We start from the raw sequence: 14184 nt of genomic DNA, 5'->3' as shown, positions 1-14184 counted from the left end.
AGTTCAACAAAAATTGTTTGGAGCATATCTTCTTTGTCATCCAGCCCTCACTTAAACAATTCTTTCTTCTGTTAGTAATGTAATACAGTGGTGGGCATCTGACCTTTGAAATTGTTTGGAGAATGTAGTCAATGTTATACAGGCCTCATCAACAGGTCCCAAAAAAATTTCTGTTACTAATGTAATACAGTAGTGGACATCTCACGTACAAATTGTTTGGAATATCTAGTCAATGTTATACAAGCCTCATCAACACCAAAAGAAAACAAAAAAAATCTGTTACTAATGTCATACAGTAGGGACATCTCACTTTGAAGTTTTTTGGAGCAGATCTTCTTTGTCATAGAAGCCTCATCAACACTGAAATAATTCTTTCCTCTGTGAGAAACATGATTCATCATGCATTATTTCACTTTCTAATTTTGTGCCGCTGAGATTCAGCTGTATGCAGAGGTTGTGCAGAATAAAAAAATCTAATTTTTAGTTGCTAATAATATTATTATTATTATTATTATCATTATTATTATTTATATAGCACCATTAATTCCATGGTGCTGTACATGAGAAAAGGGGTTACATACAGGGTTATAGATATCGTTAACAGTAAACAAATTTACAATGACAGACTGGTACAGCGGGGAGAGGACCCTGTCCTTGCGGACTTACATTCTACTAATAGTGTGCTCCTTGCTATCTGAGCAACATGACTGGGAAAAAGCGAGTTCGTGGAGAAAGGGGGATTAGGCTTCGTGTTCAAGGTGTATGTGGGGTAGGTGTTAATGTTTCTAAAAGCACTAGTGAACCACTAACGTGACGTCCTATTCAAAGACAACTGACAACTTTTGTTACTGGATGTTGTAGTTTTCAGTGTGCTGCTTTGTTCTCGTGTAATTGCTGTCTCTGATATGTTTAGTGGGGCTTATGTGCCTTCTGTTGCTGCTGCTGGAGATGTTAACACTAATTTGTAGAAATGTGAACAGTCCTGATTGGGTGTCTACCCGCTGGGTTGAGTGTAGTGGAAGCCCTGTCGGTCCCTTTTAGACTATTTCTACTGTGGTGAAATTGATGTCACTTTGTTGCTGTGTGCAATTAATTTTTTGTAAATGTGTAAATTCCGCGTTGGGTCTCTTTCATGTGTGTTGCCTATAGCAGTAGGCCTCCGATACCGGCAGTTCTCCTCTGTCTTTGAATCAAATACCCGTGTTACTATCATTGCATTTTTCTGACAATAGTAATCTACAAAACCTATACTGTATGTGTGCCACCGGAGTGTGGCTGAGCATCACTTTCAATTTTGGGGGGGTTTATCATTTATATAGCGCCAATAATTCAGCATTCGCTTTACAGACATTTACAGACATTACTGGCAATGACACCATTGGGACTCACAATCTAAATTTACTTTCTATATGTCTTTGTAGTGTGGGTAGAAAAATAATTACTGGGAGTAAATCCACGCAAACACGTGTAGAACATACAAACTCTTTGACGATGCTGTCTACAGCGCTGCAAGACTGCTAATGTTTTTGCATTGACAACTGAATGTTTTTGTGGTTGGAAGCCTATCGCTGTGATGCAAACTGCTGTGTTAGGAAAAACCACTGTCTAGATTGACTTCCAGCATGTTTTGATACTGCAGCATGGGCGCGTCCCTTTCCAGGAGGGCAAAATAAACTTTTGAATTGTGAATAGAACACACTGGCAACCCAGTAGTCAGCACTATTTGGAATCATAACTATACGGGTAGCAATATTGCAGACAGTGCTGCAAGAAGGCGCTCATGGGTCGGTCTCTTTCATGAGGTCTAACTCCAGTGCGTTGGTGGTGGTACTCAAGCTTTCTTCCTCCATCCCCTCCTGACAACCACGGACAACATAGAGAGAATCATTATCGTCTTCAACTCCTAACTAGTGTTGAGCATTCCGATACCGCAAGTATCGGGTATCTGCCGATACTTGCGGTATTGGAATTCCGATACCGAGTTCCGATACTTTTGTGGTATCGGAAATCGGAATCGGAAGTTCCCAGTGTATGGTTCCCAGGGTCTGGAGGAGAGGAGACTCTCTTTCAGGCCCTGGGATCCATATTCATGTAAAAAATAAAGAATTAAAATAGAAAATATGGATATACTCACCCGTCCGGGGGCCCCTGGACCCTACCGATTGTAACCGGCAGCCTCCGTTCCTAAGAATGAGCAGTTTAAGACCTTCGATGACGTCACGGCTTGTCATTGGTCGCGTGCCGCTCATGTGACCGCTCACGCGACCAATCACAGGCCGCGACGTCATCGCAGGTCCTAAACTCCTCATTGAGTTTAATTCCACAGTGTGGCCATATCGCATATCAACCGGTTAACCGGTAGTCCGAAACATCTCTATACTAACTGAAGTGGAATGGTGGAAGTCAGCACAACAGTAGTTTCTGAAGCAGCACATGCAGGCTGGAACACAGGCGGAGGAATTGCTGTACCATTTAGGTTGAGGATGTGAGCCATGCAAGACACATGTGTAAGGTTGACCCCGCGTAGGGCCTCCACCAGGTTTGCACCATTATCACACACGGCCTTTCCTGGCTCCAGGTTGAGTGTAGACAGCCATTGCTCAAACTCAGCATGGATAGCTAACCACAACTGTTGATCTGCATGACTGCAATCTCCAAGGCATATTAATGTAAACACTGCCTGATTACGGTGAGCCCTGGCTGCGCACTATGGAGGTGGGGGAGGGATTCTCTCTGCAGTTTTGGAACGTGTGTTTAATTAAGGCAGAGGTTGAGGGTGCAGGTGGAGTCCCTAGAGTAGGTGGAGAAGGCTGAAGCACTTCAAGAACTGTTACATACAGAGGTTTGTTTCCCAAGCCCTGGGGATTCCAAGACTTGGTGTCTAGTGACACCTTGGTGTCTACTACTTTAGTTCTCCATCCCCTTTTTATGTACTAGTTTAGTTCTCCAATCCAAGCTGTTTAGTTGTTTAGTTCTTTAGCCCCTTTTGTCTAGTAGTTTAGTTATCCATCTTATGGTGTGTAGTGGTTTATTTCTCCATCCCCAAGTGCCCTGCAAGCCTTGGGGAGTGCAAGACTTGTGGAACAGCCACTTCCTCGACTACCCCTATAGCCCCCAGAATCACCCAGTGCCCAGTCATCTAGATGTAATTCCCCTGTCCATGCTTGCTCCTCCAGGTGTCATTGTTAAAATGCACCCTGGCAGACATGGAATTTTTCAGGGAATGGGTGATGTTGTCTGCGACTTGTTGCTGTAGCGCAGGCACATCTTTCTTAGAGAAGTAATGGTGATTGGGCAACTGATACTGGGCGGACTGCGATGGCCATCAGCTTTCAGAAACCATCTGGATCCATAAGGCGGAAAGGCTACTTTTTTGTGGCCAACAGATTGGAGTGGCCATGCAATAATCACAGAGATCACAGGCCATGAGTCATACAGAAACAAGTGCTGTGATCTTAGTAGCGAATAGCTCTCAACTGGCCCCTATCGTCCAGACAATGACATGATTGGGCGACAAAATAGCCAAGGAGGCCGCAGATTAGAACACATGGAATATGTGTATATCTCGCCGAACAATCACTGCTAACTCCACGATAACCCTACATTCCTCGCTTTCAACAACAATCCTGTTTTAAACCCAATAAATAAATAGAGGCCGATTGGGTGCCATTCTTCTTTTGAGGTTCACACCATCAGGGTATTCCATCCCCTCTCCCTCCGAGTAGCAGCCATATAACGGCCCCCAGGCTCACCCACCCACTTCTTTGGCCATTCTTATGCGTTGTGGCCACACTTCATGTCCTCAGAATTGACAACCCTTATCCTGGAAGACTTCAACAGCTTCGACTCCCCAACTGCATCCCAGCTTCTACCTCTAGCCAATTCTCGTGGCCTCTCACAACTTTCAAACTCTGAGACACACAAAGACGGTAACACCCCTGATCTGGACTTTGTCTGGCTCAGTTCAACTCCTACCTAGATAACTCACCTCTTCCCTTTGTCTCCTATAAAATTAGGAGTATAACTGCAACTTAGACATTTTTAGGTGCTCCCTAAAACCACATCTGTTTAGGGAGGCCTATCACGTTCCCTAAGCAAAGTCCTTTTTATATATAGCTTATTCTCTACTGAACATAATTTGCCATCAAACTCAGCCATACCCAATAGGCTAATGCAGCCTTTATCTACCACCCATTTCCTCATGATGGTTGTACCATCATTATATATAAGCACCTGTAATTGGTGTCACCCCCACCTCATTGTAGATTGTAAGCTCTGAAGAGCAGGGTCATCATTATTTCTTTGTTTGAATATCTTAAACTTGGTAACTTTTGACTATTTTATATGAACTGCTGACTTGTAAAGCTATGCTGAATGTGTTTGTGATATATAAATAAAGTTTATTAGTAGTAGTAGATTGAAGATGGTGAAGTTCAAGCTGTTAACTGTGCATGTGTAGGAGTGAAGAATCTTTTTTGTGAGCACAGCTGCACGAATGAGGGTTCTCTGCTGTGCTGACACAGGGTGGAGTAGAGAGAACACGACAAGTTATTGGACTGTGAGAGAGGTGCAGGCGGAGATGTTATGGTGGATTGAGAAAGATGGGATGTGCTTGGTATGTAAGGTCAGTCAAAAACAGCAGGCATGTCCAATTCTGCCTCAACTGACAGGCTCTCCAACTGTAGTGGGTAAACCAGTGGAGGTTCTTAGGCCGGATACCTCTGTGACAACACTTGCCATGGTGAGGGAGGAGGAAGAATCAGAAAATGAGGTTGATGGGGTGGACGATGGTTGGCGATGCCCACTAGTCTGCATTTTAGCACAGGCATACCCGGATTAATGCATGTTGATCACGCATGTGACAGTTCATGTATGTAGTACTGATATTATTCCTTTTTTTTTTTCTACTAGCTCTTTTTGACAGCTAACATGATTATTTAGATTTTTACTGGTCTTAAAAAAAGACCCAAGATAGCCAACTGCAGAACCTCAAACGCTGCTGTCCACTGCCAGAGTTGGGGCTCAGGATGCATTGTTTGTCGTGGTTGAATAACTCAGTGTCTACGTAACCTCCTCGTCTTCCTGCTCATCCTCTGCTGAGCTAATCAGCTGAATGTCTCTGGGTTTACACCAAGTGTGATCTGCTACCTCATCTTCATCCTCTCCGTTCTCCCACTCCATGCCCTGAGAGTCACCCTCCTCGTCTTCCTGCCTTTACAGTACTGTACAGTCTGCGGGCGCCTCAAGTATCAGAGTCTCATCATAAATGGATCACCTGCACCCAACCAGTTTAACGTCTGTTGACAAGGGTTTGGTTTATGCTCAGACCAAACTTCGTCCGGCCATGGATCAAAGTTAGAAAAAATGTGGCCATCAGTGCAGATGATTTCCTCCTCTTGACTCTGTGAATCTTTAGAGTACACTACCTATCCCCATGGCATACAATGTGTGAAGAGATCTGCAGACCCAGCCATCTGTGGTTCCCAACAGTCAGTTGGGCGCTTGGAGAGTTATGATGTGGGGAAAAAAAAGGGTAATTGGGGTGCCACCACTGAGTACTGTATTGTGTGTGATGTTAAGATGGAGGAAGAGGAGCAGAGGCCACTTGATGCAGCGCTTGCCATCTACTGGAGCACATGTTCTTTCTGGCCCACATCTACAAAGTTTACCCTTGTACGGCTGCCAAAGAAAAGGAGCAGAGTTGCCCGTCCAGTTACAGAAGCTGTAAAAATGCTACACAGCTGCTCACTGCAGCAAAACAAACTGACTTCTCATCCCTCATATCATACCTGTCTCACAACCCTAAACAGCTATTCAGTACTTTCAATTCTCTCCTGCATCCACCAGTTCCCCCTCCATCTCCTCTCATCTCAGCTGAAGACTTTGCCTCACCACCTGTGAACTTGACACAATAACGTCCCACCTCATTCCAAACTGTACCACAGTCTTCATTACAAGCTTAATCCACCTCTTCAACCTGTCACTAACAACTGGTATCTTCTATCCTGATTAAAACATACCTCATGCAGCTTTACATGAACACCCGAGCCTTACACTATGGCTGGTCCATATAATTAAAGCAATTGTTACCATCCACCTCTCGTGTTTCCCCTTTTCCTCATAGTTTGTAGCTTGCGAGCAGCAGGGCCCTCATTCCTCCTGGTATCTATTTTGAACTGTGATTTCTGTTATGCTGTAATGTCAATTGTCTGTACAAGTCCCCTCTATAATTTGTAAAGTGCTGCGGAATATGTTGGCGCTATATAAATAAAAATTATTATTATTATTATTACCGCAATCACAGCCATCCTCAGAAAGCCCACCCTTGACCCAATCTCTGTGTCTACCTATCGCCCAATTTCATTTCTCCCCTATGCCTCCAGACTACTAGAACAGCACATCCATTTTGAACTGTCCTCCCATCTCTCCTCTTGCTCCCTCTTTGATCGCTTACAATCTGGCTTCAGACCACACTATTCCACTGGATCTGCCCTGACTAAATTCACCAATGACCTACTAACCGCCAAATGAAAGCGATGCAGGTTTGTGCTCCTCCTTCTACTGGACCTGGCATCTGCCTTTGACACAGTGGACCATTCCCTCTTACTACAGACTTTCTGATCTGTTGACATTACAAACTTGGCCCTTTGTTGGATCTCCTTGTACCTATCAGACAGGACATTCAGTGTCTCCCACTCACACATCGCCTCCTCATCCAGCCCCCTATGTGTCCACCAAGGTTCAGTTGTAGGACCGGGAACTATGCTTAGAGGAAGCACGCACGCGCTCCCTCCCTCTTAAAGAGACTGCCCGCATCAACCTAAGGTATTCCCAGCCTTCTATTTAAGGCTTCTCCTCCAATATGGAGGTGCCTGAGCTACATTGTTAGTTTGCCTTACATGCTTGCTAGTTGTCAGGTTCCCCAGGTCTGCCTGTCTGCTTGTCTACCCTGTACTTGTCTGCTCCTATCTGTCTGTGCCCGTCTGCTCATACCTGTCTGGGCTCTTCTGTCCATCAGCTGGTCCAGATCGCACCTGCCAGTGCCCATCTCTCTAACACCTGGTCTAGCACACACCTGCCAGTGCTTTCCTGTTCCTCAGCTGGTCCCATCTGCACCTGTAGTTCCAAAGTCCCTACAGTGCCTGCCTGCATTTTTCATCCCTCCTTCGGGCCGTAGCAGCTTACCAGCTTTAGGGGGTCAACTGCCACATTCTGTAGGTTAGTCATACAGTAGCACCTGGTGCCACCTCTTTGTACCTGAGTCACAGTTTTTGCCTGCTGCCACTTGTCCGAGTAGGGATTTAGTAGGCCAACTAGTTATGCCCCTTTCAGGATTTCAAAGGGATATGGAACATTGATTCCACCACCTTGCTCGTTACTATCTCCATCTGTTGGGTTGGCTGTAGTTGTAGAGGTGTCGGTCCCCGCTATACTAGTTCTACTCTACTGCAATTAATGCCACTTTGTTGGTGTCTGCCACTAATTTTTGTAAATGTGTAGACTCCTGGTTGGGTCTCCTTCATGCGTGTTGTCTATAGCAGTAAGCCTCCATGACTGTCAGGCCTCCATTTCCTTGGAGTCAACTATCCATGTTACTATCCTTAGATTTTTCTGACAATAGTACTCTACAAAATTTAAATGATATTTGTGCCACCTGAGTGTAGCTCAGCATGAAAGCAGGTAGAGGTGTTACACGTGGTATCAGGGCTCCCAGCACAGGCCTACACTGATCCCTCACCCACCTCGTCTTACTGTGACGTTCACTTGAAAGCTGTAAATGCCGTCCCATACCCCGATACCTCATGCCTGGCTGATTGCTGCAGTCCCATGCTACAATTTGTACTGTGGGTGAATTGAGGCCATTTTCCTGTTGTTTGTCCCTCATTTGATGTGTTTTGTCAGCATTTGGGGCCATTATAAGGTGTTGTTCATGGGTTTGTATTTGCCGCCCAGTGGCATAAATCGCGTTTGGTTATGTTCAGTGAATATTCGACAAATTAATCAGTGAATACTGCAAATTCAGCAAATCCGAACCGAACATTGAAATATTTGCTCATCTTTACTGATAACATCTCTATAAACAGTAGCTAACACAGGATTCACCATTCACAATAGGTGATGTCACATAATCAGAATACAAGCAAAGGAATGAAAATTGTATATAAAATCTCTTAAAAAAACTTAACAGCAAAGCAGATTTCCCATAGAAGTGAATTGGACGAGTTTCCCAAGAATTTTTGAAATCCATTTTTGAGGACGATTTTGGACAGGATCCATTGGGAAAAAAACAGCTCTGTGTGCTTGTGTTAAGAAGCTTTGAATATTTGCTTTTTATATAAAAATATTTAGAATTGAGAGTCCTCAGTGGTTGATACCTTTTAATGGCTAACTGAAAAGATGGTAACAAATTGCAAGCTTTCGAGACTACATACGTCTCTTCATCAGGCAAAGACTAAAACAAATTCTGAAGAATCACATATTTAAGCATTTATGCTTTTTATATATAATTTTATGTTATTCTAAGAAAAATAGCAAGTATTATGAGCAATCAAATGTACAAAATGCCATTTTTTTTCAAAAGTTATCCATAATTTTGTCCACTAATTTTCCTATGTGAATTGTTTAGAAAAACCTTTGGCTGTGATATTACGCACTGCTTGGCCAATTATACTTTTTACCTCCTGGTTTCTCAAAGTGTAGGCAAGAGGATTGAGCATTGGGGTCACCACTGCGTAGAAGATTGCGGCTACCTTGTCTTGGCTCGTAAAGACACTAGAAGGAGGACGCAAGTAGGTGAAGAAAACCGTCACGTAAAAGACTGAGGCGCACATCAGATGAGAGGAGCACGTGCTGAAGGCTTTTTTCCTGCTCTCGCTGGATCTCATTCTCAAAACTGATGCAAATATGAGAAGATATGAGAGTAGGATTGCCAACAAGGAAGTGATCGTACATAGGCCCACCATGAAGATTGTGACCATGGTGCAATGGAAAGTATCAGAGCAGGACAGGGTGAGCAGTGGTGGGATGTCACAGTAGAAATGGTCAATCAAGTTTGATCCACAAAACTGAAGACTGAATGCACAGATGGTCAGCATCGAAGACTGCAAGAAGCCAACGGAGAAAGAAAAAATAACCATATATAAGCATTTATTCCTGGTCATTATAGACATATAATGGAGAGGGTGGCAGACAGCAATGTATCGGTCATAGGACATGGTGGAGAGAAGGAAAGTCTCAGTGCCTCCCAGAGCTGCAAAGAAGAAGAACTGGAGAGCACAACCACTAAACGAGATGACCTTCCTCTCCGAGATCAGGTCAGAGAACATTTTTGGAGTGATGACGGAAGAGTAGAAGACGTCTACAAAAGAGAGGAAACTCAAGAAGTAGTACATGGGCGAGTGGAGTCTGGAGGTGTTATAGACCAGAGCTATGATGCCAATGTTACCCACAATCGTTACAACGTATATGCATAAGAAGAAGACGAACAGGAAAGGGATGAGCTCCTTGTTATCCGTCAGTCCAGAGAACACAAGGATCGTCACTTGTCTCTTGGTGTTATTCTCCATTGATTATGGTGTCTATAGAAATAAAAAAATAAAGCACATAAAAATTATAGGAGAAGTTCTACAAATAATGTTTTTATTATGTATACCCCTCCTCACATGTAAAGCGCCATGGAATAAATGGCGTGATAATAATAAATAATAATAAAAATAATAATAATTTCAAAAAGAATGAAAAACCTGAAAAAGAGAAAACAGACGACAACAGAACATCCTCATGCATATCCAGATCTCTTAGAAAAAGAGGACGATAACCAATATCATTCCTGATGCCATAATTACATTACTACATTGTACACTAAAGAGTAATTCTGGATGCAAAGAGTTTATAGGTTTAGCAGCTGTTACTTGACATTGCGCACGTGCTAACATTTGACATATTGTATTTTAACATATCGTCCATCCTGTTGGAGTTCCTCAATTATTTCCCATCAGCTTTCTTTTCACAGCCAATATTCAACATTTTATGATATTTTACAATGGAACATATACAGGTGCTTCTCACAAAATTAGAATATCATGAAAAAGATAATTTATTTCAGTTCTTTAATACAAAAAGTGAAACTCATATATTATATAGAGTGATTACACACAGAGTGATCTATTTCACGTGTTTAATTCTGTTAATGTTGATAATTATGGCTTATAGCCAATGAAAACCTAAAAGTCATTATCTCAGTAAATTAGAATACTTTATAATACCAGCTTGAAAAATGATTTTAAAATCTGAAATGTTCCCTACTGAAATGTATGATCAGTAAATGCACTCGTCAGGGCTCCTTTAGCATCAATTACTGCATCAATGTGGTGTGGCATGGAGGTGATCAGCCTGTGGCACTGCTGAGGGGTTATAGAAGCCCAGGTTGCTTTGATAGCAGCCTTCAGCTTGTCTGCATTGTTTGGATCCGGTATCTCACATCTTCCTCAAGCAGCTTGGATTGTGTGCCTCTCCACTCTTCCTCCAGACTCTGGGACCTTGATCAGTGATGGTTTGGGGAACCATGTGATCTGCTGGTGTAGGTCCACTGTGTTTTATCAAGACCAAAGTCAGCGCAGCCATCTACCAGGACATTGTAGAGCACTTCATGCTTCCCTCTGTCGACAAACTTTTTGGGGATGGAAATTTCATTCTCTAGCAGGACTTGGCACCTGTCCACATGGCCAAACGTACCTACCAATACCTGGTTTACAAGCAACAGTATCACTGCACTTGATTGGCAGCAAATTCGCCTGACCTCAACCCCATAAAGATTCTATGGGGTATTGTCAAGAGGAAGATGAGACACCAGAACAAACAATGCAGACAAGCTGAAGGCTGCTATCAAAGCAACCTGGGCTTCCATAACCCCTCAGCAGTGCCACAGGCTGATCACCTCCATGCTACGCTGCATTGATGCAGCAATTGATGCCAAAGGAGCCCTGACCAAGTATTGAGTGCATTTACTGATCATACATTTCAGTAGGCCAACATTTCTGATTTTAAAATTATTTTTCAAGCTGGTCTTATAAAGTATTCTAATTTACTGAGGTAATGACTTTTGGGTTTTCATTGGCTGTAAACCATAATCATCAACATTAAGAGAAATAAACACATGAAGTAGATTACTCTTTTTGTAATGACTGTATATAATATATGAATTTCACTTTTTGTATTGAAGAACTGAACTAAATTAACTTTTTGATGATATTGTAACTTTGTGAGAAGCCCCTGTATATGTTCCATTGTAAAATATCATAAAATGTTGAATATTGGCTGTGAAAAGTAAGAGAAGCACCTGAAGGTAGTCAACCAATAACAGTGACCTACCATGTCTAAATACTGCTCCTGTACAATTATAATCCTGGCACTCACAGGTACGAGGGTTGGGTCACTTTTAGTGCTCTCTTCTATAAGGATGGCTGATGTGCTCTGAGCAATGGCCCCAAAAAATCTGGTCCTGGCACATTCGGATTTCAGTTGTGAATTCAATAGAATAGAAGGTTGACAATGTCTTAATTTTGCATCTTGAGTACTTGCTTATATGTAAAATCTACTGACCCCTGAGGACAAATCTCTCGGGGACCAAATCACCGAATAGAAAATATTTATAAATTAGAAAACAAAGTAATTAGAGATAATGTCCCCGTGAGGGAGAGAACGAGCTGCGAGAATGATATGCAGCCAAATAGTCTCATGTAATATATTATTAAGTTGGCAACATAATGGAAAAAATGTACATACAGGAGCTATCAACAGTCCTGGGACTACTCCAAGCTTTCGAATTCAGAACATTTATGGCTGTTCTGGGTCGAGACAATCCATCTTAGTGTTCCTGGCAGATGTATTGAGACTTTCTAGGTGGGATTATGTGTGGGACTTAAGCATGACTATTCTGCCAACAGATGGACTTAGGTCTTCTTTCAAAATTTAAACTATGAATAAAATGTTATTAAGTTTAATGATTTGATTTATCCATTAGGATGCCGTACAAACTCCACTCATTGCCATAAACTGTACACGGCTCCATTGATCTGCTTTCAAGGTTTTACAATCGCCAGGCTGAGATTTCACTTCTTACAGTTTCTCATGACATGTAACCTTCTGACTGGTGATCCATATCCCATCACCAGAACTTGGACCGTTGCCTCTTCTCGCAACCACATATAGGACAGATGTGTGGCCTTCTCCTCTGATGTGTATTGGAGTTATGTGGGTACCTGAGTCAGTGACCCCCTCAAACTTCTCAGGTTGGAGATTCATATGTGACAGTGCACAAATTACCCATATTACAGTGACTTCCAGGGTTATGTCTAATGAAATAATAGCTTGCATTAGGCTTTGGCCTGTAACTTTCAGAGATCAGATCTAGGCATGTATGAGTCGAGTGGGTGGTTGTCTTAAGCTATTGACAGTCCCTATACGGATAAGCATGCAGAGATTGCTGTCAATCACTGAGTAGGAAAACCCACTGGCCTCAGAAGCTACAAACACCGCGGACGTCAATTTATAAAATACAAGTTATACTGAATCTTTTACAATAATTTGTGTTTCTGCTCAACTTCTTCTCTGTACCATTCTGTCCACAGATCATACTGCATATACAACATGGCAGCTTCCCGTTAAGTATTTACATATCCATGTGTCTCTTAGCAGCAGCCGTTCTAGTCTGTGTAACACTCACTGTCACCTTTATCTGGTCTGGTTACTGGAAATATCCTGCGTGTCCTGACATTTTTGATCTCTGCATTTTCTTTACTTTTTCTGGGGTCATATTTGCTACCGTGCAAACGTTTAACCCCTTTACCCCCAAGGGTGGTTTGCACGTTATGGACTGTGCCAATTTTTACAATTCTGACCACTGTCCCTTTATGAGGTTATAACTCTAGAACGCTTCAACAGATCCCAGTGATTCTGACATTGTTTTCTCGTGACATATTGCACTTCATGATAGTGGTAAAATTTCTTTGATATTACTTGCATTTATTTGTGAAAAAAAATGGAAATTTGGCGAAAATTTTGAAAATTTTGCAATTTTCCAACTTTGAATTTTTATGCAATTAAATCACAGAGATATGTCACACAAAATACTCAATAAGTAACATTTCCCACATGTCTACTTTACATCAGCACAATTTTGGAACCAACATTTTTTTGGGGGGGAGTTATAAGGGTTAAAATTTGACCAGCAATTTCTCATTTTTACAACACCATTTTTTTTTAGGGACCACATCTCATTTGAAGTCATTTTGAAGTCATTTCATAATGATAGAAAATACCCAAGTATGACACCATTCTAAAAACAGCACCCCTTAAGGTGCTCAAAACCACATTCAAGAAGTTTATTAACCCTTCAGGTGTTTCACAGGAATTTTTGGAATGTTTAAATAAAAATGAGCATTTAACTTTTTTTCACAAAAAATTTACTTCAGCTCCAATTTGTTTTATTTTACCAAGGGTAAGAGAAGAAATTGGACCCCAAAAGTTGTTGTATAATTTGTCCTGAGTACGCTGATACCCAAAATGTGGGGGTAAACCACTGTTTGGGCGCATGGGAGAGCTCGGAAGGGAAGGAGCGCCGTTTGACTTTTCAATGCAAAATTGACAGGAATTGAGTTGGGACGCCATGTTGCGTTTGGAGAGCCACTGATGTGCCTAAACATTGAAACCCCCCACAAGTGACACCATTTTGGAACGTAGACCCCCTAAGGAACTTATCTAGATGTGCGGTGGCCGGTGAGCACTTTGACCCACCAAGTGCTTCCCAGAAGTTTATAATGCAGAACCGTAAAAATAAAAAATCATTTTTTTTCACAAAAATTATCTTTTCGCCCCCAATTTTTTTTTCTCCCAAGGGTAAGAGAAGAAATTGGACCCCAAAAGTTGTTGTATAATTTGTCCTGAGTACGCTGATACCCCAAATGTGAGGGTAAACCACTGTTTGGGCGCATGGGAGAGCTTGGAAGGGAAGGAGCGCCGTTAGACTTTTCAATGCAAAATTGACAGGAATTGAGATGGGACGCCATGTTGCGTTTGGAGAGCCACTGATGTGCCTAAACATTGAAACCCCCCACAAGTGACACCATTTTGGAAAGTAGACCCCCTAAGGAACTTATCTAGATGTGTGGTGAGCACTTTGACCCA

The 14184-nt window shown here is 42.3% G+C and overlaps 1 protein-coding gene across 1 annotated transcript; it reads right to left on the bottom strand.

Moving 5' to 3' along the window:
* Positions 1–8609: 8609 nt before the first annotated feature.
* LOC143774595 (olfactory receptor 5B12-like) lies at positions 8610–9606 on the bottom strand. The gene has a single exon (XM_077262347.1). The coding sequence runs from the start codon at positions 9564–9566 to the stop codon at positions 8610–8612; it is 957 nt and encodes a 318-aa protein (XP_077118462.1). The 5' UTR covers positions 9567–9606.
* Between the last annotated feature and the right edge of the window lie 4578 nt (positions 9607–14184).

This window comes from Ranitomeya variabilis, chromosome 5, assembly GCF_051348905.1.
Source record: "Ranitomeya variabilis isolate aRanVar5 chromosome 5, aRanVar5.hap1, whole genome shotgun sequence".
Classification (NCBI taxonomy): Eukaryota; Metazoa; Chordata; class Amphibia; order Anura; family Dendrobatidae; genus Ranitomeya; species Ranitomeya variabilis.
Note: the sequence above shows the minus strand (reverse complement) of the source record. Positions and strands in the feature narration are given on the sequence as shown.

What these genes read in the sequence shown, in the direction of transcription:
- LOC143774595 (XM_077262347.1), bottom strand. Translation starts at nt 9,566, where the DNA reads ATGGAGAATAACACCAAGAGACAAGTGACGATCCTTGTGTTCTCTGGA.